The sequence below is a fragment of the Dipodomys ordii genome, unplaced genomic scaffold (assembly GCF_000151885.1).
Source record: "Dipodomys ordii isolate 6190 unplaced genomic scaffold, Dord_2.0 Scaffold8, whole genome shotgun sequence".
Lineage (NCBI taxonomy): Eukaryota > Metazoa > Chordata > Mammalia > Rodentia > Heteromyidae > Dipodomys > Dipodomys ordii.
The window spans coordinates 20,703,736-20,730,087 of record NW_012267224.1 but is presented as its reverse complement, the minus strand read 5'-3'; the positions used below and the strand labels follow the sequence as shown (position 1 = coordinate 20,730,087).

The 26,352-nt window shown below is 37.6% G+C and overlaps 1 protein-coding gene across 3 annotated transcripts in view; it reads left to right on the top strand.

The window, feature by feature from the left end:
- Atp8a1 (ATPase, aminophospholipid transporter (APLT), class I, type 8A, member 1) overlaps nt 1–26,352 on the top strand; it is a 215,387-nt gene that overhangs the window by 167,620 nt on the left and 21,415 nt on the right. For all 3 annotated transcript variants that reach the window (XM_013009074.1, XM_013009073.1, XM_013009075.1), the window contains 8 exons: nt 2,736–2,919; nt 3,014–3,124; nt 9,896–9,970; nt 10,074–10,196; nt 13,840–13,918; nt 16,995–17,056; nt 18,464–18,520; nt 19,474–19,581. In XM_013009074.1, coding sequence (XP_012864528.1) covers nt 2,736–2,919; nt 3,014–3,124; nt 9,896–9,970; nt 10,074–10,196; nt 13,840–13,918; nt 16,995–17,056; nt 18,464–18,520; nt 19,474–19,581 — 799 coding nt within the window. The remainder of the gene's footprint in view (nt 1–2,735; nt 2,920–3,013; nt 3,125–9,895; nt 9,971–10,073; nt 10,197–13,839; nt 13,919–16,994; nt 17,057–18,463; nt 18,521–19,473; nt 19,582–26,352) is intronic.

Below are 26,352 nucleotides of genomic sequence, written 5' to 3'. Positions count from 1 at the left end.
TCCTGTGGAGGGTAGAAATCCTCAGCTAATTTTCCAGTTAAGGATATTGAAAATTGAAGTGTCAAGTAGAAAAAACAATGACTGACCATAATCACCATGAAGGAAAAAAATTTAGTATAACCCCTTTCTGACACTCCTTTAAATAACTAATTTTAGCTCAACTTTAGTTCATGATCATGCCCTGGCTTCACAGAGTCCTCATAAAGCATGTATACCACAAGCCCATTAAAAGGAGTAGATAAATATTTTTGAGTGCTTTTCTCTCTTCCTGCCCATTTCCCATTTGCTTCTTAGATAGAGCACTGCTGCTAGAGCTTTTTTTTTTCTTTTTTTACATTCACTCAATGTCAACTACAATCCATGTTTAAATTTGTTGGCTTAGAGCCAGTTGGCTTACCAATTTACATTAGCCTGTTAAGAAAAATTAAATAAAATGTGAAAATGAGATGAAAATTGCTCTGAAGAGAAATGGAGGCTAACAACAGTGAAATGGCCCATTAATGACCTGATATTCAGCCCCTTGCTGAGTTCACAGTTGTGTCGTTTTGTATTATTGCCAGACACTAAATGGAAATCCAAAGGAAAAATTAAAATAATTCTTTCATAGAGCAACCATTTATTAAAGTTCCTATTCTGGGTCAGGAACTGGAGTATGAAAAGCAGGAGACTTCTATATTCTGCCAGCAAATCACAACCTCATGCAGAGACTTCTTGAAATAAAAGCCAGAGCTACTATTGCTCATTCCACTCCATTACATTGTGAAGACACATACTTGTACAGAGTATCCAATGATAAAGATTTTTTTTCCTGTGGAAATAAGCAAGGGAAAATCCCAAGGTGTATTGGAGTGGGTGTGGGTGTGGGTGAGTGCGCACACGCACGTGTGCACACACATGCATCCCATACCATAAGTGGCCGAACTCAGAGCCTGGGTCCCATCCCTTAGCATTTGCACTCAAGGCTGGCACTCTACCACTTGAGCCACAAACTCCACTTCCACCTTTTTGGTGAGTAATTGAAGATAAGTCTCACGGACCTTCCCCAGGCTGGCTTCACATGGTGAGGCTCAGATCTCACAGTACTGATGGATCTTCAATGTTGAATAAGTAACAAATGATTTTCCAGAAGTGTCAGCAGATATTTACTAGGCACCTATGCAACCTAATTTTGAGTTAAAAAAGAAAATTACCTTTGAGCCGATTGCTGGTAGCTCACACCTATCATCCTAGTTACTCAGGAGGCTGAGATCTGAGGATTGCATGCAGTTCAAAGCCAGCCTGGAGGGCTGGGAAGGTGGCTCAGTGGTAGAGCGCTTGCCTTGCATGCTTGAGGCCCTGAGTTCGATTCCTCAGCACCACATAAGCAAAGCCAGCCTGGACAGGAAAGTCCATGAGACTTTTATCTCCAATAAATCAGAAAACCAGAAGTGGAGCTAGGGGTTCAAATGGTAGAGTACAAGCCTTGAGCAATAAAGCTCAGGAGTAGCACTCAGGCCCTGAGTTCAAGCCCAGGACTGGCACCAAAAAGAAAAAAAATACCTCAGATATTTTTCTTGTTCATTAGAATTATGAATTGTGTATATTGTTTCTTACTAATTAACCATTAAATTGTTTCCAACTATTGCTATCTTAATAGTTCACCGGATCAAGTCATTGTTTAGTCTTCTTGTCTTGCTCTATAATTCCAGAAGAGTATGTACAATATATTTAGTTAATTATACTCTGTTTTCTGTCTTCAAACCCTTCTATCATTGTCTTGTCATTGATTTCTCAAGTGGCTTTTTTTTTTGTTCGGTTGGTTGTGGGGCTTGAACTCTGGGCCTGAGCGGTGTCCCTCAGTTCTTCAGCTCAAGGCTAGCGCTCTACCACTTGAGCTACAGTGTCACTTCCAGTTTTCTGGTGGTTTAATGGAGATAAGAGTTTCATGGACTTTCCTGCCTGGGCTGGCTTTGAACCATGATCCTCAGATCTCAGCCTCCTGAGCATGAGCCACCGGCGCCCAGCATCAAGTGGCTTTTTTTAAAGTGTGTTAAAAACTGCCCCTGAATTGAGGTTTGAATTCAGAGTCTTGAGCTTGTTAAACAAGAGCTCTACCACTTAAGCCAAGCATCCAGTGAAGCTTAAAACCAAATATGATTTGGAAATAGATACTTATGTCTTCTATTCTGAGTGAGCATCATTCATTACCTTTGGAAGAAAATGAAGCACTTGAGCAATAATCAAGTGTGTAATATAAGTAGAAAACAACCCAATTCCCTTCTGTTAAGGAGAGTTTTAACTCATTTAACGCATAGTAAATATATTATGGAAGACCAGCTTGTAATAGCATCCAACTTATACTTCCTAGGTACTATAAAGGATTTAGTATTTGGGCTTCTGTTCAATAGCCCTTATGATTTTCTTTTTGCTTCAAAAGTGAATAATTAGTTATTCTGATGATGTTACTTATTGAGAAGTAGTGGAATTTCTGGACTTACTTGTTATTTAACAACTTAATGCAGCATTATTACATCTTCTGTCATGAAATATTTGCTTTTAGAACTTTTTTCCTCTTAAAATGGAAACCAGATTAACAGAGAGCTAAGACTTTCCAGACTTCAGACTTTTCCATAAATGGTTGTTTGGAGAACTATTTATTTTGAGTTTTTTACTCCTTTGATTCTTCCAAAGAATGACATTTCAAGCCCCGCCCCTCCCGAAAACAGAAAGTAATTAAACATTTGTCCTAATTTAAGGGTTTCTCCTCTTCAAAAATCTGAAGTCGTGGAGATGGTTAAGAAGCAAGTCAATGTGATAACTCTTGCAATTGGAGATGGCGCCAATGACGTCAGCATGATTCAAACGGCCCATGTGGGTGTGGGAATAAGTGGCAATGAAGGCTTGCAAGCAGCCAATTCTTCTGATTATTCCATAGCCCAGGTAAAGCATCCTTGTTGTGAATCACTGCCATTCCTCCTAACCAGCTAGCTCTGTGAGGAGGGACAAATACTAACGTTTCTCGCTGTTCTTGCAGTTCAAGTATTTGAAGAATTTGTTGATGGTTCATGGTGCCTGGAACTATAACAGAGTCTCTAAGTGTATCCTGTATTGCTTCTACAAGAACATAGTCCTCTACATCATTGAGGTAACAGCAGGTTAAACTTAAAATCCTTGTCACTTATATCCACAAAATAATGTTACTTATCAAGGCCTTATTTTCTCATTATTTTCATTAATATACTAAAAATCCTTGTCACTTATATCCACAAAATAATGTTATTTATCAAGGTCTTATTTTCTCATTATTTTCATTAATATTTAATTTGCTCACTTTCTTTTCTAAGTGTGTTCAAATAAATAATAAAAAGATTGTCAGCTATGAAAAATAATTCATATTCAATTGGCTAAAAAGAAATTTAAAAAAACATTGTAATACTTGGGTGGAAATTAGACTTGTTAATAAGGTAAAGTTTTCAGTTTTCAAAGAAACTATAAGGTAATTTGTTTTGTTTTGGGTTTTTTGTTGTTTGTTTTTGTTTTGTTGGCCAGTCCTGGAGCTTGAACTCGGCCTGAGCACTCTCCTTAAGCTTTTGTGCACAAGACTAGTGCTCTCCTATTTGAGCCACAGCTCCACTTCCAGGATTTTGTGGTTAATAGAGTCTCATGGACTTTTCCTGTCGTGGCTGGCTGAGTAGATAGGATTACAGGCATGAGCCACCAGTGCCTGGCTCACTGTAAAAGCAGTGCTGCCATTTGTAAAGCTCAAAAATGTATCAAAGGCCACTGTACACTATGGAGGATAGTATACATATGGGCAATTCTAGGTACAAAAGAAAAATGAATGGTTCCAACCACACAAAAAAAGAAAGAAAATTTAAAAAAGAAAACTTAGAGGATAACAAATACAAAACTGAGGATAAGAGTTCTAATTCTAGGAGAGGCAAATAAGTAAAATGAGGGAAAATATAACAATAGCTTTGCCAGTGTTGATTTTGTCCAGCAGTTCTTTTTTCAAAACTCAGACCTTCGTTATATACAGCTATCCCTTGCTATCCAGATCTGCTCAGGTTTCCTGAGTTTTGTAAGTATGAGTAAAGTAAGTTAGTAAGAGTTCAGACAATAAGCATTTGTCTTAAAAAAAAAAAAAACCTCCAGAATATTCAATTCCTTTGTCTAGCTAGCCAAAGAATTTCATGATCCTTTCATGGAACAATTTTACATCATTTTAAAAATGAAAATTTAAGTCAGCAATACCACTCCTTAAGAAGATGTATGTTACCTTCCAAATATTTTGGGTACACCTACCCCATGCCAAGCATCAAGCGTAGTCCAGCAGCTATGAAGTAAGTCAAGTACGAGCCTGCCCTCCAGGAGCCAACCAATTGGATGGCAATGGAAGCCACATGTGTAATTCTAAATCTCCTAGGAAGCTGCATTAAATGCTAAAGCTAAAACCCAGAATGATTTTAATACCCTGCTTTAATTCGATTTTATTCAAATTATTATAATTTTTAACATGGAAAAAATTAATAATTTTTATATCCTACACACTTTTCTCCATACTAAGCGTCCAACATCTGGTGTGTATTTTGCATCCATAGCACATCTCAGTTTGAATTAGGTGCCTTTCGAGTGCTCTAGAGTCCATGTGGCCAGCAGCTACTACACTGAACAGTATAACCCAATGGATAAATATGTGGTGGTTGTAACTGGCGGTTACTCTGGAAGTGATAAATACACAATTTGCTTTTGTTTTAACATTTGGCCTTTGAATCATCAGAAGCTCTATTACAGTAATGAAACCCCATGTGGGATCAGTTTCACTGTAGCTCTGTGGAACATAGCAAGGAATCCCAAGAGCTTGAGAACTCCCACCCCCATCCCATGCTCATGAATCTGCCAAGGGCTCTCTTATAGATCTCCGTGCTTCTTTGCCCTCTATTCCTTTCTACTCATCTGTCAAGAGAGACATAACCTGACCATTTGCTGTATGGATCCCATATTTTACACCAGAGGAAAAAATCATCAGATTCCACAGCTATCCTGTTACTTGGAAATTACTATAGGCTTGGCTTATCAGTTTTTGTTCTCACAGAGTGCCTGTCTCCTTTTTAAAGTGTTGACTAAGCATAGGTCTTCTTTGAGTCATTTTAGTAATATTAAAACTTAATTTTGATATACTAAAATAGAATCATGAAAGTATCCATAGGTTATAACCCACTAGATTAAAATGACCGAACACAAGCCAGATAGAGTGCCACACACCTCCAACCCCAGTACCACGGAAGATAAAGCATGAGTTTGAGGCCAGCCTGGCCTACATACTGAGACCCTGTCTCAAAAGTCCAAAAACTAATTAATAACCAAATATTGGCAACATAAGCAAGATACTTTATGAACTTGCTGATTGTTCATTTTGGTGAAATTTGATCTGTCATAATCTGTGCTTTAAAGCAAAATGCATCTCCAAAATAGTTTATGAGATTAAAAAATCTGTTTTATGTATAAGTGTGTGATTATTTTCTAAAATAATTGGAATGGAATTTTGACTTCCATTCTCCTCTATATATCTAACTTTCGTCAAAACACTGACATTCAAAGGGTATTATATGGTTTATTTACATAGAGTTTTGAAGACTTTTAAACCAAGAGTTGAGAGCCACTGCCAGCAATAAATCTGCTTACAAAAAATTAATTTGACAAAATGACTTAAGTTAAGATTATAAATCTTGATTGACAGGTGCTTTTTAAATCAAGATTAACTGACAATCAACAATGAAGTGGACAAAATTTATGTATAAACAGGAGAAGTAAAATGTACTAAACTCAAAAGAAAACTAAAGCTGCACACTCTATTTCAAGCCCAAAGTTATGTGACTTGTGGTTGATTAACCCTAAGTTTCGCTTAGCTTTGAATTTAAAGCCCCTTCATGAGATATTTAACACTGATCACATTCTTCACACATTGAAAAGGAAGTGAGTTCTAAATTTTACTGGAAATCTCATCTTTATTTTCTTTTAGCACTTTATGGAAATGTATTTTGAATATAATTCAACTGTCTTGGAAATGAATCGACTTTTAAAGCAGTTCCCAAACACCCAACTTTTGCCAGCTAAAACAAGTTCTGCAGATGTTAATGGCTCATGTCAATACTATGAATGAATAGACAGAAAACACATCGCTGAATGTCCCTAGTGAGGACAACTGCCAGTCTCCAATCTCTCCTTTCAGTTTTTTGTGCTGGTCAGGCGTGGGAGCAGAGAACTCATTGAGTATTTGTAAGCTGCTGTTTAATATGCAGAAATGCTGCATCAGGAAAATGCCTGCGGTGCCTTAGCTGCCACGCCTCTTCAGAGATGTAGAATATGGAAATAATTCCAGAAAAGCGGGTCTGGGGTTGCTTTGCTAATAAAGGAACCATCTTGAGTACTATGGGTTTTGTAGACTTTCTGCAAAAACTGTTTTACCGTTGTTTTAGTGCCAGGAATATCACCATCTAGCTGCTCGATTGCTATAAATGATCCCAGCCTAACAAATAGATTCAACAAGAGGCTGGTATTGAGCTGTTACTTCGAAAGCTGTCTGGGGGTGAGATTTGGTGGGGTTTTGTTTGTTTGTTTGTTTCTTAAATTATTGACTTCATCGAAAGAGGTTTTCCCCCCTCTCTGAAACTTGTGACTTCTTCTTAGCAAAATAAGATCTTTTCCTTCAAATGATTGGTTGTATACAGGTTCCCTGGTAAGCTATTTAGAACAGTATGGTGTTTCTAATTTCCAGAAGTGTTAATTAAAAGTCGGTAAGGTGATGATTTCTCAGCAAGTTGTGCTGAGAAATAGATTCCCTGTGGATCTAAATAATACAGCTACCTCCTCAGGGGCCTGGCACTTTCCTTCTCCGGCTATAGTTCATATGTGTATGGTAATTCAAGTGTTGTTTTACTGAGCATGAGATATGTTCCTAAGCTACCACTTCACTGCAAACCACAGACACACATGAAAAACAGACCTCTGGTGGACTGCTTCCCTGTAAACCATCTTCTCTTTATCCTTTAAAATAAGTAGGACTGGGCTGTAGCTCAGGGGCAAAGCACTTGTCTAACAAGTGCAATCTCCTAGGTTCAATCTCCAATACCAAAAAAAAGAAAAAGAAAAAACAGATTAAAAAGTAAATAAACTCATTGATCAAGATGTGGTGTATCATAAATTGTTGGGTTGAATTGAAACTGCTTTGTAGAACTATTTAAAGCTAGAATTTAAAAATTAAAATAAGCACACAAATAATAAATAAAATAGGTAAATGTGGATGCCCACAAATAATAAATAAAATAGGTAAATGTGGATGCCAGCATATACGTGTGAAGATCTAGATACTGTATTAAAAGGTTCTGTTCTCACTTAGACAGCTCTACCTCTTTTGAAAAAAAAAGAAATTAGAATGCGATCTTTTAATAATACAGAAAATAAATTTCTAAAAACATTATGTTCATCTACTAACTACTAAGAAAAATGAGATGATAAAACAGTTCTTCACAAAAGAAAATTTTGCCATACACTGTAAATGCACACTTTTGGTTTATTTGCAAGTTGTTTTAGATCTGAAACTTTCTGCAAATAGTCATTGATTTGAGGGGAGGGTCTAAAATTTTAAGTTCATAGTAACCTTTGAATCCATCATCAAATGTTATGTATAAAGAACCGAAAGAGGTACTTACATTGACAAATGTTTGCCTACCGTGCACAAATTTATTACTATAACCTTCTTATAATACATAGAATTGATGACTACAAATACATTTAAAACTATAACTTTTGAGCTAGATCATATCCATTAGATGAATTAAATGTGCAGAGAGCCTCTGCTTTCTGAAGACCAACAGGCTGAACTGGGCTTCTTAGCAAAAAACATCAGTGAAAGTCTGGGTTTTAAAATCTTTTGTATTTCCATCATACACAAAATTCTAAAAAATACATAGCCATCAGCTGGAGTCTGTTTTATCTAATTGTATGTAGTTATGAGGAAAAAAACAAGATTCTAGTGGTTTAGGTTTTAATGTTTACACGTATGAATGATCTGGCTCATTGTCTAAGGCAAATGTCCCAGATTTTTCTGCAAATCCTTTAACAAAGCAACGATTTGACTCCTATCTCTTTGCTTTTGTTACCATCATTCGTCTGTTACAATCTTAACACAATCTGAACTTCTTTTCATGTGTTATCACTACTTTGTTTTTTTTTCCCCATCTCATATAGCAGATGTTTATTTTCATACACATGCAACCATTTTTCCCCATTATAAAAGGGAAGAGGATCATTGAAGAGTACAAAAACTGTTTGTGGAAGGGCCAGCCTGGGTACATCTTGGTAAATGGTGAATTTGTGGCAGTACGTGCTTCCATAATGAGGTTAAATGAAACACGAAGTATAGCCAAGTCCCTGTGACACTTACTCTAATTCTTCTAGGCACATGTTCAGTACCACTTTGTTGGGAGTTTTGTAGTTGTGTTGTATTTGTATTTATGTAATCTCATTGCTTCTCTTACCTTTTTCTCTCCCAGATCAACTTGATTTTTTAAAATAATAATATAGCTATTACTGACTTACTAGAAGTCACTTTAATTTCTTGTATGTTTTAAACATGTTGGAGAAAAAGTTTATATGACTCAGAAATTTTGTTTCTACACTTTCTGTTTTAAAGAGAATTTTAAAAATATCTGATAACTTTAGGTTCTAGTTGCTGAGGGTTAGATTTTTATCATAGCTTAAAACTTAGGTTAAAAATATTTTATTAAAAGGAGGAGGTAACAGTGCTTGATAGGAAATGTACTCATTATCTTGCTCATGTAGCTGTACTCCCTCTGTACAATATTTACAATAAAAATGTATAAAATAGAAATAAAATAAAATATGCTCAGTTAGGAAAAAATACTTTATTAAGTATTTTTTCAGTCGAGAATTCATTGTTTAGACCACAAAACTAAGAAAAGTAAGGGAAGATATGGGTTGAAGAAAGGTGAGAATGATAAAGGTGGTAACACTGATCAAGATACATTGTATTCATAAACTTTTTTGTTACATGGAACCTCATTTGTACATCTACTTAAAGATAATACATTTTTAATTAATATATAAATTCACATGACTAAAAACTGTTAAAAAGAGAACAACTTTTATACATTGACCAATTAATTCTACCTCGAGAATTCATCCTAAGAAAGAAAAAGAGATATGTAGTCCAGAATCAATTCTAATAGCCAAAAAAAAAAAAAATTCTATAAGCAAGCTAAATGTCCAAAACAATAGTATCTACACTGTAGAAATTCTGCATCCATCAACAGCACCTTAAAGGATATGTAACAGTAAAGGCATGTTTTGTAATGTTAAGGAACAGGAGTAGGATGTGACAATATATCCTGTAAGTTCCAAATAAAGTAAAATTTTTAATGTGCTTAACCAGCTATGTGGGTACAGCCGATGTGGCAGAAAATAGTGACTCTCTTACTATGAAAAAGTATTTGATAAGTGTCACTTCTATAATAAAAGTGATCTTTAAGCAGCTAATCCTAATATTTTCAAAAGGAATTAAAACTGCAAAAATCAAATATTTAAATATATTCTGGTTTTAGAAACAAGACTGCATCTACTTGTTTTAATCTAGGGTTTCTTGTTCACTGTAGTTCTTTTTTTATAATTGGACAGGTAGAACCAATTTTTACTTAAACAGGAAATATCTTATAAAAGTATAGAATGCCATTTTTGTACAGCAAATGAATGTCATTTTTTTACGAGTATCCTGAAAACAATTATGTTGATGCTGCTGCTTTTTGTTGTGCTTTGTTTTTAAGTAGCATTTACAACAGATTTGAAGCCATGCATTGATGTTTTTGTGTTCTAATTTTGTGGGTGATTTTCTTCCTAGATCTGGTTTGCCTTTGTCAATGGCTTTTCTGGACAGATCCTCTTTGAAAGATGGTGTATAGGTCTTTATAATGTGGTAAGTTTAGCAGAATTGATCATTCTTATTTTATTTAATATTCTGAAATAAAGATTTGCCTGGCATTTGGCTGCTTGGGATAATGACCAGTTTGTTATTTTAGATGTTTACGGCTATGCCTCCTTTAACTCTTGGAATATTTGAGAGATCGTGCCGAAAAGAGAATATGCTGAAGTATCCTGAACTATACAAAACATCTCAGAACGCTCTGGACTTCAACACCAAGGTAGGAACTGTGCTGAGCACAAAGTCATTCTGCCAGATTTATTGCTGTTCCTATGTGGGGCATCTCCAAAGCCAAGGAGAGTCCAGCTTGGCACAGCTGCAGAATGGACAGCATAGCAAGCCCCTGTTCTAAAGGTTCTGATATGTCAGGAAAAGGTGTTTTGTAATTAGGTTGTGTCGGTTTATATTATCAAACTAAAGAGAAACCTCTGTCCACTTGAGTTTTTGAGCAGCAGAAAGCTGGTAAAGCAGACAGAAGCCACTGTCCTTTGGTCCTCTGGCTGTCCATTTCTCTCCATTTCTTCTAGCCAGGCTCAAGTCACATAAGACACAAAGGCTGGCTTTACAGGTATAAAGGGGCAAGAAGTGTTATATCATTCCTGGCCAATTTCCTATTTCCTCAGATAACTTTGTCCTCATTAGAATTTCAGATCAATTGTGTCAGACATTAAAATTCTAGTCTCTGGGAAGTAACTTACCATATAATCATCATACTCAGTTTTTCCAAGTCTTAAAATTAAAAATACATAAAATTTCCAGCATTTTCTCTGAAATCAAGTCTGGGCTTATATTCTATGTAAGTCATAGGCTATCATCATCTGCGATGATCCATGTATTGATTCACTCCAGTGATGAAAAGTATCTGATTTTCTTCATACTTTACTTTCCTGCAAGTGTAGAACCTAAAATGTTTTCATTGATATTTGAGGGAGTAATTCAGGCCTCTGTTTAGTGCAAATCAAGAGGGAAAGTTTTCTTTTCCCCCATGTATTTTTATTGTTGTTATAAAGGAGGGGCTACAGATACATCTATCAGGTAAAGAGTACATTTCTTTTTCAATAATGTCACCCCTTCCTTCTCTCCCTCCCAGTTTTTCCCTTCCATCCTCACCCACAAGTTGTATACTTCATTTTCAACATAATGTCTAGTGAGTACCACTACTGCATTTGTCCCACCATTTCTGTGCTCCCCTTACACCCCCCAAAGACAGATAAATGAACAAACAAAAGGAAAAGCAAACAAAAATAGCAACAAAGGAAACTTCTCTCATTTCTGTTTCCTGGAGATCATTTCAATAAATATTATTGTATATGATCAGATACACATAGGTATTGCTCCTTTGTGTTCTTCTCCTAAAACTATCCAAAGAAAAGTTTGAATAATTTTTTTAAAGAATCCGGGTAGATGCTATTTTTAAATGAACATTCAGGTATTTGACTGGTAGTATCATATAGCAAATATGTCATCACCAAATTGTTTCCCTTTGATATAGGGCATGTTTATTAGCATATTTCTAATGAGAACATGTAACCTTGACTACATGTAACATTAATTCAGAGTCTTGAGTTTAGGAGTTAATATAGGAAACTTTTAATATTAGTTCATGAAGCTCTCCAGTAACATTTATTCTCAGTATACCTAGAATACCAGTGAAACAGGTATTCCATGACCTCCCATGATAAATGATACTAAAGAATTCAGAGCTAAGAGGTCATTCTTCAGAGACTCAATCTCCATGAACAGCCAGCTATACGCACACATGTAACTACGTGCCTTCATTTGGCTAATTAAAATAACAAACACACTGAAGAGTTCTTTAACTTATTTATAACACTGGTTCTGAACAGGACTCTTTTTTTATAAGCTGTAACGATTTATAATATCAGTGACTAAGCATGTATTTGTAATAGGATTTGTGGGGAGGGAACTTTAAAATTCATTTAAGATGCCCAGATTATATGGAGTCCAATCACATGGTTGTAATGCTTTTAATTGCCTGGGGCAGTCATGTTCCAATGATGGAAAACTGTAGTTGAGGGAATTAAATACGTGTGAGCTGGAAGCTAAGAAATCCCAGGCCTTCTTAAATAGGAGGATTATTGTAGACCAGCAATAATTCTCACCAGCCTAGACAGTTGTATGTATCTCAGCCATAAGTTTCCTCTATATAGTTCAGGCTCTGTGATGCGATCTCAGGAGTTAACTTCCCAGCCACATACTGGGCCATGTCACTCTGCCTTATAAATGTGAATCAATCCTATTTCTGCAGCATCAGATCCTTTCATGACCTTTGTACATAACAACATGGACCCAGTTTTGTGGCCAGGAAAGGGGCAGAACAGGTAGTATATAATTTCAATGTGGGAGCATTACTTCCTATATCATTTGCTGTTGAAAACCTATGCGATTATCCATACATCCCAGGCATTTATTGAGAAAAGTCTCAAGATCACTTTAAATGGGTTGTACAAATTCCATATCTACCTGAATACTCAGAGCTCTTAAAATGCAAGTTGCCAGACATTTTTGTAGGGCTTATTGATTTCTCTAATGATTTCACTGACACTTCTTTGACTGCAGTCATAGAAGTGTTTTAAAATTCAGGGACAAGTGGCTACAAAATGCATAGCTGTGTCCACAGCGGTTGCTGTGGGTCCCAAGCAGAGAAGCATTGTATCCTTGAATGATGATGCTTAACGTTTGTTATGGTAAAAAGGGTCAGAGGTTCTGAGGTCCTGACAGAGGTTAAAGGATTAGCATGTGACAATAAGTATTGGTCAGGAAAATGGAAAAGTAGAACTAATTTTTCTTGCACCCACCTGTGCTTTCTGTCAAATAAAAACTTGGGGAAATGACATAGCGAGGAGAAGCGACAAAGGTTAATGAGTAACACAAGTTCAAATGTGTAATGTATTGGAGCGTAAATTGGATCATACAACCCAGTGTGGCCGTATGAACTAACAAAGGAGATTGAGATCACAGTGGAAAATTTTGCGAGGCAGGCAACTTAATTTCTGTTGTTTGAACAGCTTAAAACTATTAATACGTGCCAATTTCATTTAGCCTGAGTTTTGTTTGCGAGACACACATCTACACGACAAAACTACAACTGTGCAGGCGGTCCTGCCTGAGAATTCTGAATCGTTTCCTATAACTTAATCTCTCACATCCAGGATACAAAGAAAGTACCAGTGATCCTTGCTCTCTTGTTCTTAAAATGCAACTGACATTAAAAAGTACTAGCTATTAAATGATGTTGTAATGATGTGACATTTGGTGTTGACCAGTTGGTATTGAAGTGTTGATAAATTCAGTGTTAGGCACAGCATTTTAATGCTTATGTGATTTAACTGTTATATGTACTATTTTAAAATAATATATATGCCCTTGTATGTTTCTAAAGCATGAGAGAAAGAAAGCACCAAAACTTGTTACCATTGAAAAAGTCACAGTTGTACTGCACATGGAGGGAAAAAAAAAGATTTCACCCAAATTACAGTGTTCTTAAAAGTCTGTTTTTCTGGAAATAAGAAAATAGTTCCAACAATTTCAGGATCCTGCATTTATTGTAAATTTTGTTTTTTTTTTCAAGCAGAAATGGAAACGTCTGTTACTTTGGCTTTTAAAATGTAGGAAAAGAAAGTTCAAGTGAAGCTGAGAAAAACATTTTGAGAAACATAAAAATAAATAAATGACCCATGAAAGTCTAAGAGGCAGAAAAGTGTCTGTCAGTTCTATTAATTCACAGTGGTGGCCTGACAGAAACACATTTTGTGCATCTAGCTTATAGATAAAAAGAAAGGTCAGAGTTCACAGAACTAGTTTATCGCAAATGGTTCTCATGGATTTTTGTTTTCCCCCAGGTTTTCTGGGTTCATTGTTTAAATGGCCTCTTCCACTCAGTTATTCTATTTTGGTTTCCACTAAAAGCCCTGCAGTATGGTAAGTAGAAAGGATATGAATACTATGAGATGACTTTTTGCTTTCTTTATTTTAAGTAAAGTAACTCATTATCATTATATGTTAAAGTTATAGCAGTGTTTCATTTTATGGTATTTTCCTTAACTTAATCTGCACACATCCAAAGTTGTACACACTTTAAAGATTTTTTTTTTATTATTCCCGTGGGAGCAAAGTGATTTAATGTATGCAAAGCCTTTCTTCTTTACTTCTCATGGTTTCCAAACTTGCAGAGAGTTAAATTTTAGGACTCTGTTTCTCCCCTCAGTTGATGCAGAGTGTAAAGACAATAAGTGCTAATATTTTATGTAGTCTATTTATTATACCTATGAGACTGTAACAAGCACTTTATACTGAGCCTAATCAGACATGCTAGTATTTTTCAAATGGCTTTTGAGCTGATGTTTGGGTTGAACTTTTTTTTTAATATGTTTTTTTATGGTCATCTTGGAGTGGAAGCTTTTTTTCTCTGTTTATTTCAAGGCAGTGATTTTATTCTTTCGGTTCTGGAGATAGCATCATGGTGTCCTTCCTACACGCATAAATATGATGAAGTAACCTCTGGGGGAAAAAGCCTTGTTACTCTCAGGCTGGTGTTTCTATGTCCCAGAGCAAGTCTAGTCCTGAGATGCTGGGGTAGACAGCCAGCCATTCAGTGCCTAGGCTCCAGACTGAAATACAAAGTAAAAAGATGGTGCATTCTCCACACAAGGGCATGTCCATTCTTCCTAAATTCTGGCACTTCCTGTCTCTGACTTCACAGTTGCCAATAACACCACATATGCCAGTGGCTCATGCCTGTAATCCTAGTTACTCAGGATGCTGGGATCTGAGGATCTTGGTTCAAAGCTAGCCCAAGCAGGAAAGTACATGAGATTCTTCTCTTCAATAATCTACTCAGAAAAAGCTGGAAGAGGTACTGTGGCTGAAATGATAGTGAGCCTTGAGGCTCAGGGACAGCACCCAGGCCCTAAGTTCAACCCTCAGGACCACCAAAAAAAGAAGAAGAAGAAAAAAGGATAGCATACAGCCTGCCCTTCCCCAGCTATGGCTTGTTCTCCATGGGAAATTGGAGTGATGCTTATACACTGTGAACCAAATCATGTTACCACGCTTAAAGCAGTATCCCTCACCTCCATACTCCCCACACTTCCCCAGATAGGTGAGCAGGCCCTTCCCATCCTCCTTGAGGATGTGCTCAGAGAGGCCCTGCCAGATCACCTGGCCAAAAGAGCTTCCAACACCCTACACCTCTATATTTCTTCAGAGGTATGTGCAATATGTTGATCTCTTTTGTATCACCTTTCTCCTCTGTTTGAGTCAAAGTTTCAGTAAATTAGAGAACTCATTTGTTTTTGCTCTGCTTAGAACTGTGCCTAACTTCTAACAGGCCCCCAAAAACTGTGAATAGATCAGCGGAAGTATACTACATGAGTCAGTATTATACCAAAGGTAATATATGCAGGGCCTTGAAGAACTTTTAGTCTCCTTTCTTTATCAGTGTTCAGAAAGTTACGACCACAAATACTTCTCGCTTTCCAGGCGATCGGAATTAGTGGAATTAGTTTGTTTTTGAGATATACTATACTGCAAATTTTAAAGTACAACTCAGTGGGGTTTTTTTGGTATATTCATGCTTGAAACTATGCCAAGTATCACCAACATCAAATGCTAAAATATTTCATCATCCCATAAAGAAACCCCATACCCATTAGCAATTGCTCCCTGTTTCTAAACACCCTTTCCCTGCAGTCTCTTGGTAACCACTATTTTTTCTCTCTATAGACTTGCCTATTCTGGACAGTCATATAAATGGAATTGTATAAGTGATCTTAGTTTGTGTACTTGGCAGCATGAATCAGTATATCATTCCTTTGTCTGACTGTATAATATTAATGTCCAGTATACCTAAATATTAAGTTCTCTAGGTCAAGCTAATTTTCAAAATGCAACATCAATATAAGTAATAAAGACAGAACATGTACTGTCTATTAAATTGCTGTTTCAGCATCCTAAAAAAGAAATATAATCTCGAAAGTAGCTCAGACTGTGTAGCCAGCAATATACCTTAGCACTGACAGTATTTGAAAGAATGACTTACCCTTCTGAATAGCAGATACTAGATCACCCCAGGCTCAAGTCATCCAGTTTCAATTCATGTTCTTTATAAAGGCTGCTACCAATGAAGACCAAATGCAACAAAATCTAGAAGTTACTTGATAATTTTCCTCAGAAGGTGAGGAAAACTACTGTACTTTATGTTCTACCATTTTGATATGAAAGGGGTTTGTAATTGTCTTACTTTATTGTTTACCATGCTATATTTGAACCCACTTTGACCTTGCCAACTAGACTTTCAATAAATGTCCCTAAACAGATACATCAATATTATTGCATATTACATATTACAGTGTCATGGGTTTAAATTTTTTCTATAACACCAATGATTTTGTTATTCAATCATGTTTTTATACTGACTCAATTTTTTTACCAGTAATAATTTTTCTTTGTTGGCTGTTAAGTTATTGCCAGAATAACAAAGGTTTTTTAAGTGTCCCTAAATTGACCCAAACCCTCAAAGGATTGTGTGCCTAGAATCCAACTGGTGCTCCTGAACCTTTCTGAGTTGCTTACTGTGAATCCTAGTGAAATATAATAAATAGATAGCAAGAAAAGTCCTCAGACCCTGGTCATGTTGAGGGTCAAGATGCAGAAGGCTTTCTAAGATCTCAATGCCCATAATGACTAGTTTGATTTGTTTTTCATATTTTTACTTTCTTTTATCTTATGGACTCTGAAAATTGGCCTGCAGTATAGAATTTCTGCTTCCTATTTGCTCTTGGAAATTTGTTTTTAATTTGTGTCCCATCTATAGCAATATTATGAGACTTGTTAAAGATGGAATCTGGATTTGTTGTTGTTGTGTGGGGTTTTTTTTTAATCTCTTTTCTGACTCTACTGTGTGTCTTGTGGTTCTTCTTTTGTTCAGAGTTTAATTGATTTATCTTTCCTGGACCTTCTTTACTTTTTCACTACTTTTTCTCTTCTTTTCTTTCAGGTACTGTGTTTGGAAATGGGAAAACATCTGACTACCTGCTTCTGGGAAACTTTGTGTACACTGTGAGTGCAGGATTTGTGCTTGTTCACATACAGAACCCAAACCTTTTTGTCTGTGATTTTCAGATTTAAATATGTGACACCAACCATGGTAGTGCAGGCCTATAATCCCCACTATTCAGCAGCTATAGGTAGAAGGATCAAATGTAATACAAGCTGGGCACTGATGGCTCATGTCTGTAATCCTAGCTACTCAGGAGGCTGAGATCTGAGAATCTTCAAAGCCAACCTGAGCAGGAAAGTCTGTGAAACTCTTATCTCCAGTTAACCACCAGAAAACTGGAAATGGAGTTGTGGCTCAGAAGTAGGGCACTAGCCTTGAGCAAAAAAGCTCAGAGATAGCACCTAGGTCCTGAGTTCAAGCCCCACAACTCCCAACTGAATGTAAGACCAGCCCAAGCAAAAGGCATGAGAAGACCTTATCTGAAAAAAATCAGGCTTGAAGGTACAGCTCAATTGGCACCTCACCTGACAAGCAAATGCACAGCCCCAAGTTCAAATCCTAGTACCCTCTCAAAAAAAGTAAATTTAAATGTGAGCATTTCTGGATTATATACGGTTGCATTATCTTTGTTCACTTGGAGGTTTGGTGTGTTGGTTTGGTCTTTCACGATAGAATCACCTGTGTAACCCAGACTGGCCCTATCATTAGCGATCCTCTGGCCTCATCCTCCAGAATGTCCATCACCATTCTATACAAGGCCCTTAGTTAAGCCTTTCTTCCTCTCTAGAAATGTTCTCACAGGCACACAGACAAACCCAAGGTGCTTCTCAGTCAATTGACAGTCAAGGTAAGCAGTAGGTAAGCTTTATCAGTCCCAGGTTTGAGATGAAGAAGCTGAGACACACACACAGAGGAGGTAACTTGTCTTGTTCATTAACCAAAGCAGCTGTGTAGGTAGGTGATGTTATCTTGGATACAGAAAGCCTGATTCCAGGCAGGGCATTTGCAATAGGAAGCACAGAATAGTCAATATGCTATTGTTTCACTTTTAGACTTTATTTTTAAAGTTCAAGAAGTTGAGACTTCAGTGTGAAAGGTGGTTTTAAATTAGGTTAAAGGAAGCTTGAAAATACAAGGTAGCGTAAGCATGTGCTTTTGGTCACTATTTGTACAGATGCAGGCAAACACATCCTCAGAGCCTTGCCCATGGCCTGTGAGGCTGGGATCATGAGCAGGCAGGAAGGGCAGCAGGAGGAATATTCTGTGCCAGCTGTGATCAGCTACATCCTGATGTGGCCACCTGACTTATTCATTCATTGCTTCTCTTGTTGGGCATAAAAAGCAAGCAATGAATAATCCAGTAGTCCCATGGTCAATTCAACACTGTTCTTTCAAAGTCTCACTCTTGATCATTTTATCAGCCATCACATTTATGAAACAAATAATATTTCTCCTTTCTGTTTCAGTTTGTAGTGATAACTGTGTGCTTGAAAGCTGGATTGGAAACTTCATATTGGACATGGGTAAGATTATCTCTAGTGACAACCAAGAATTGTCCCATTTGTCTACATGTTCTCTCCAATTTTTTGGTTATTTTCCACTTTAACTTGGTGTCTTCCTTTATCCCAGCCCACAGGTTGGTCATTGTGGAGTGTTAGGGGGTGGAGGAAAGAGAACTGGGGATTCCAGTTTGGAAACATTGTTAAGCCAGCAAGTCTTATTATCACAAGATTTCACATAGCCTTATATAAGTATATATATATATATATATATATATATATATATATATATATATATATATATATATATATGTGTATGTATATGTATATCTATACATACATTCTCTATTGTAAGTTGTATATATTGTGACTTTGGAAATGATTTTCACTTATATACCTTTTCTTAGACACACCACAAGATTGGTGTTCTATAGACAACCTATGAGAAAACAATGTTGAAGGCCAGTAGTGTTCCTGAAAGATTTGTCCTCAGATATGTATGAATACTCAATCTGTATAAAACAGCTTCTATTGCAGCATAGCCACATCCACGTAAAGAAAGCTAGTTAAAACAAAAGAATGAAAATAAAGCTTGATGGTGGGTAAGACTGATATAAGAAATTTGGATGTGACTATCATGGGCATCGAGGTTACTATGTCTAGCATCTCTGAGTGAGAGCACGTACAACAAAACTAAAGGAGACTGAAAGATACTAATGCATTTTTAAGCAAAAGTAAAAGTAAGAGGAACGATTCACCTTGAGCAGCGAGTTCTAAATTCTATCCTCAGACATTCTAACTGTTGTAGAAGAAATGAGCACTCAACTCAAGAACCAGTAAAACAGGTGCACACATGCAATCACCTAGCAATGCCCATGGCCCAGAGTTCTGTGCATGTAATAAAAATAAGTAAATGCATTTGTGAAGGTTTCATTAGTGTTTGTGTAATGTTGTAACTTGGATTTCCTTCTTCACAGTTCAGCCACATAGCAATATGGGGCAGCATTGCCCTCTGGGTGGTGTTTTTCGGAATCTACTCATCTCTGTGGCCTGCTGTTCCCATGGCTCCCGATATGTCTGGAGAGGTAACTATGCTAATAACTCATGATCCAACCAAATCTTAAAAATGGGATCCTCCTTAAGAAGCCTTCCTTGTGTAGTGTGGTTTTCCATTTTGTTGATTTATATTCAAATGGCATTTGACCATTTAAAAGCTATTTTTAGATTTCCACCAATGGGAGTGATAAATCTCCAAAGAATCTTTTTAACTTGAACATTTCACTTAAAGCGGACTTATCCCTTCTTAAACATAGCTGGAACAATAAAATACGGTTGTCAGGAGCTTGAATTATCTAGGAATATCCATATAGAAGATGATGCCATGTTAAAATCAGACCATAAATCCACAAAGTATATTTTGGATAAGAAGTCTGGGGTTCTGTCCTTAAGACAGTCTATCATTTCTTCTGTTATCTCTTTTTCTAGAGAAAAGTCTGCTGTCGCTGAATTAAATGCACTTTTAGAGTTCTCTTAATGACATCGGTTAGGGACTCATTTTGAAAGAATTAGGGAATGAGACATTTCAGCCTTATCATAGTCCATTTTCAATTCTGTCTTTCAGTTTCTTGTTGCAGTGGTAGGAATTGAGTTATTAGGTGTTCGTGGGGGCAGAGTCAAAGATCTCCATTCCTTCAGAAGAAAGGCCAGCAGTAGGAGGGTTTATGATTTCAATTGCAGGAAATTTGACATAAAATGTATAAAAGAAAATATGGAAAACATTTCAGGATTTCCTGTGACCTCACAGTAACTTGCAAATCAAGGTAACATGAGCCCTGTTGCAGTGCATTGTTTTACCACAGTCACATGAATGATTTCCAGTGGTTTCTATGTATTTCTTGCCCCTAAGTACTGCCTGAGTACCTTTCACTTTTGACAGTCTGGTTTATAGATCATTTTCATGAAATTTTATCTGACGGCATCCTGCCTTTTATAAATTAGCAGCATGCAGACACATTTTTAAAAAATTTTATGGTTAAATTTATTAGAGAGAGGCATTCTATACTATTACAGCAAAACCAGATGATTCAGAAACATGCATTTCCTTCTACCAAATGGAAAGGCATCTTTTGAAATGCATGCTACAAACCCTCGAAAACTTACAACACATATTTTAAGGGGAACAGAGAGAAAGCTGTGAATGCTTCGCCTTACAGCCTCAATTTCTGAGTCCATTTTTTTTCTGAAAAAGAAGAGAAAGGTTACCTGTATATATGTATAAGTTTGTATATATCTTGGCTGGTACCACGTGGGAAATCCAGTTCTATCTCTGTTTCTCTTTGATGTGCTCTGACTGAATCTCCTTCTATTCAAGGTCAATTCTAACCTATTATCTTTTCGATGAGACGTAAGTCTTTGCCTCAGTTTTTCTCATTTCTCATGTTTATCTTCTAAGTGAGTGACACAAAATATTTAGAAACCTATATAGTTTAAGCAACTGTGACCACTAGGTTTGATGACAAGAGTTGAGTTTTTGACCACCTACTTCTAGAACAAGTGTGAAGTCTGACTGGCTTGTTGCCAACCAAATATAATTCTACCCTTGCCTGCAGAATTCCCAGTATTACCCAAATGCAGAACTTAATATCGTCTCTTGAGACATGCGGTGATGCTGTGTTTAATTCACAGTGAAATGAATGTCAGTACTCTGCCACATTTTTGTTCACTCCATGGACGGTGGGGAGTGCTAACAGGGATCCGTTTCTGATTGTTTTAATACTAGTACTAATAATATTGTTTTAATATATGTATTAAAACACTTGGAATTTAAACACTTCGAATAAAGTGTTTAAATAGTAGGTACTTCATCTAAAATATAAAGAATGAATTAATTCAGCTGCAGGCTCTACTAGCTTGTCCAAAGTGTAATGCTACTTTAAGGAATTCAAAATGGAAAAAAATAGTACTTTTAAATTAATGTAGTATTTTAGTGCTTGTAAAGCATTTTACACTGGTGTGTATGTGTGTGTGTTTAAAGGAACATGACAACGTCATACTAATGTCACTCAAATTCTAAGGAATAAATCAGATTTTATTCATTGTTTCTTGAACCTATGTAACTGCATTCAATTTGAATGTCTTCATTATAGACATAGAGTTTTTAGTTATAATGATGCAAACAGTTGTAGGATGAAATTGAGTATTTTGGGGTTTGCTCTAATTCTGTATGTCAACCAAGAGGTATAGTCAAATATACACATAATAAAATATTGCATAATTCATTTTCCATATGTATATATATGTATATGTGCACTTCATCATGTGTATATAGATATACAATATGTATGTATGTGTATATATAGAGATATACACATGTATGTGTGTGTGTGTGTGTGTGTGTGTGTGTGTGTGTGTGTGTGTGTATAATTGGCTGTTGTTTTATTGATTTAGGTATTCTTGCGTGAGGTCTTTGTCTGGCTGTAACAGTACTGAAGCTTGAACCCCAGGGCCTCATGTTCTTATTCTGCTTTTTTGTATGTGTGTGTACCAGTCCTGGAGCCTGAACTCAGGGCCTCACTGCTGTCCCTGAGCCTCTTTCTGCTCAAGGCTAGCACTCTACCACTTGAGCCCACAGCACCACTTGCAGCTTTTTGTGAGTAGTTTATTAGAAATCAGAGTCTCACAGACTTTCCTGCCAGGGCTGGCTTCGAACTACTATCCTCAGATCTCAGCTTCCTGAGTAGCTAGGATTACAGGCATGAGCTAGGGGGAACTCGGCTCATTCAGCTTTTTTGTTTATAACTGGCATTCTACCACTTAAGCCACATCTCCACCTCTGGCTTTTTGCTACTTGATTAAAGATAAGATTTTCATAGATTTGTCTTCCCAGACTGGCTTTGAACCTTGATTTTCAGAACTCAGCTCTTAAGTTTTAGGTTACAGGTGTGAACCATTGCACACCCAGCATTGTTGGATTGCTTTTGATTTTGGGTGTTTTATTTTATTTGAGACAAAGTCTCACTGTGTAGCGCAGGCTACTCCCGATCCTCCTACCTGTTCCTCCCAATTAATAGGATCACAAGAGTTTGCTACTGTGCCCAGCTAAGCTGACCATTTTAAATAAAGCCCTTTCATTCAGCTAGCTTTCATAGCCATATATTCTTGTACAAAAGTCAGACCTGATCTCCCACTAACAGGAAGTGGCAGAGAGGATTTTTCCTCCACAGTTTGATGCCAGAAAAGAGACTGAGCTGTTTTTCTGATGCTAGTTAGTCAGAAGATTTGATCTAGAAGTAAAGTATTCAGAGACACACTCCCAGTTCACAGGGAGATTTGCAGAGGAAATCTGTCATCTCTTTGACTCAGAGTGCTGACTCTTCTACATGTGTCTTTCTTTCCTGTTCTTTTTACATTAGTATACATTAATTATGTAAAAGTGTTGGCCATGGTATTTCACAAATGCATATACTGTACATTAGGCAGATTAACCCCCTCGGTTGCTCTCTCTTTTCCCATCTCCCCTTTTATTCAATATCTTCTATAGAGTTTCCTTATGCCATATTCATGGAACATACTCAGATACTGTTTACCCTCCATCCTTCTCTTTTCCTCTCTCTTCTCTCTTCTTTGTCTCCTTAAACAGTCCTACAATTCTAGTCACCTTTTTGTTTTCTTTTTGTCAGTCATGGGGCCTGAACTCTGGCCCTGGAAGCTTTCCCTTAACTCTTCAGCTCAACGCAAGCTCTCTACCACTTGAGCCACAGTGCCACTTCTGGCTCTTTCTGCTTATGTGGTGCTGAGGAATTGAACCCAGGGCCTCCTGCATGTGAGGCAAGCACTCTACCACTAAGCCACCTTCCCAGCCCCTCTAATCACCTTTTGTGTGTGTAGATGTAAGTTTGTGTAGATGTATGTCTTTTAGGTGTATATTCTACATATGACAAAATGTCTGCCTCTCTCCTTCTGACTCTATATGACTTTGCTTAACATAATGTTCTCCATTCCCATCCATTTCCCTGAAATGGAGTAATTTCATTCTTCTTTTTGACTAAATAATATTATACATTGTATATATCTGAGAATGTATATGTCCATATATTTAGGAAATTACTACCTATGCATATAAGTTCCAGTGTTTTTCCCCTAAGTTTTCCTGTAGTTATTTCAAAGTTTTGTGTCTGACATGAAGGACTTTGGATCCTCGTTGGATTGATTTTAATACAGAGTTTGAGCTGGATCTACTTACAGTCTTCTGCATGTAGATATCTCATTTTCCCAGCATCGTTTGTTGAAGACGCTGTCTTTTCCCCTTCGCACCCTTGTCACACATCAGCTGGCTGTACCTGTGTGGGCTCAGGCCTGGCTCTTAATATCTCTACCTTTTCCATCCCGCGGGCAGCACTGTGGTCTTCTTTTGGTGTCTCAATGGTATGTTGAAGTTGCCTCTTCATTTGTGTGCTCATTTGCTGAGACCTGACCTGGCAGGCTTGGGCTCTGAGTGTCCTGCGGTAAGCACTGACTGCTAAGTCAAAATGTTGCTTGCTTGCTTTGTTGTGGGCAGACTAGCAGCAAGGTGGAGGTTACAGAGGAGCAGATTCTGTCTCCTTCAACTCACCCTCCCTCTGGGCCCCTAAGGCACACTGAGGCCAAACTTTCTCCTTTCCATCCCACTAAACTTGTCTTCTACTTCTCAGGGTTTCCCCTCTTGTGGTTTCTCCTTGGAGCCTCTTAAGTGTGAAAACAATGCAAATTCTTGCTCTGGTTAATAGGATCTCAAGGTGCAAATTATACAAGCCAGGCAATGGCAGGTGTGAGGTCACAGCATCTCTCCAAATTCAGCTCAATGCAAATTCATAGATACATCACAACTTTTTTTTTTTTTGTCAGTCATGGGACCAGAACTCTGGGCCTGGGTGCTGTCCCTCAGTTCTTCAGCTCAAGGCTAGCGCTCTACCACTTGAGTTACAGCTTTTTCTGCTTATATGGTACTGAGGAATCGAACGTAGGGCCTCATGCATGCAAGGCAAGCACTCTACCACTGAGCCACATCACAATATTTTTTAATCAACATTTCCAACTTGTTTTCTTGGTTCATCTCTGCAGCTCCTATCTGAAGATAGAGCCATTCCTCAACAACAGGCTAAAAGAAAATCCTGGCCTATGCAGAGGGGAGGGAAGAGAACCAACACTTATTAGGCATCCACTGTGTTTTCCAGGCACCATATTTGATAACAAATATACCTCGTTTGAATTAAATCCATAGAGCTAACCACCCAGAGAGTTCAACCCAGGACCTTCTCTTCAAATATGATTAGTTCCCTCTCCTTCAGTCTGGGGCTCTATGCTGCTCCTGACCCTGATGGGCACTCTTGATTTTCATCTTTCTACATTCATTTCATCTGCCTCTCCTCAGCTTCCCAGGACCTTGAACAGTTTCCATAAGATACACAAATATAAAAGTGCTCCCATCTCTTTTAAAGTGCCCAGATTTCAGCACTCCATTGGTCACTGACACTCATAATCCTAGCTACTCAGGAGGCTGAGGTGTGAAGATCAAAGTTCAAAGTCAGTCGGGGCAGGAAAATCTGTGAGACTCTTATTTCCAGTAAACTACCAAAAAGCTTGACATGGAGCTGTGACTTATATGGTAGAGTGCTAGACTTGAGCACAAAAAGCTCAGGGACAGCACCCAAGCTCTGAGTTCAACCCCAGGGCTGTCACCAAAAAGGGAAAAAAAATGATGAAGTAGAAAAACCAGTCACCCCACATCATTGGAGAATGCATGGTGAACACTGAGTTACAATGGGGCTTCAAGCACCAAGAGCCTGCTACAGAACTTGTCATGTATTCTGTCATTGAATCCTCACGGCAGCACTGAATAACTTTCTCACGGTCACACAGCTATAAGCCCCTCTTACCATGCACACTGGTGTCTGTTCCTTTACATTTATTCTCTCACCTTCTCTTTCCCCTCCATGATGGTTTTTCTCCCAAACTTATCAACCTGAGAACTTTAATGCTGAGTTGGTAGCCGCCCTAGGTCAAACTTCCTCCATCCAGTCTGTGAAGCAACCAGTCTGTTAACTGCACAGAAGTATTTCCATCTTCAGCTGCCCTTAGCTGCCTTTATCACTGATGGAACTTCCTTTCCTTCTCTCCTGTAGCTTCTTGCCTTGTTACTTCAGCTCATTCTCTATACCTACAGCTGCCCAAAAGAGCGAGTTTCCACTCCAACCCCCAATACCTCAGTGCGTGTGCAGCATGGACTATAAGCTACTCTGGCCCAGGCCCGAGCCTGGGTGTTGGCGCCAGCATTTTCCCATTGGGAGAACACATTCCTTCACAGAATCTGCACTGCATTTCCATTACAGTGATTCCTTACCTCTGCCCTGACTAATCCAAATAATAATGATGAACCAGGAACTCAGGACTACAAATTACAAAGGAATTATAAATGGCATGGAAGTGAAGGGAGAACCATGATAGAGTTGTGTAATGGAGGAGGAGGAGAAGGAGATAAGAGTTAGGGAAGAAAAATAAAGGAAAAACAGGGTGCCCAGCTCAGCTGCAACCTGGCATATGTTTGTCCTCCTCACCTCTCACAAATATGGTTGTGATTTAGGAGAACTTTTTTTTTTTTTGGACCTGACTTGTATTTTTTCACCCCACTCACAACAATTTATGGGGCACAGTAGGCCCTGGGGGAAAGTGCTATGTTATATAAACACACACTGGCCTGCTTTTTCTGGCTTGTCTAAATGATAGTACGAGGTACTTTTTTTTTTAAGTTTCCAGAAAAAAAAAATCTGTTAGCCAATATGATTAGTAAACCAGATTAAAAAGTAAGCAAACAAGCTACA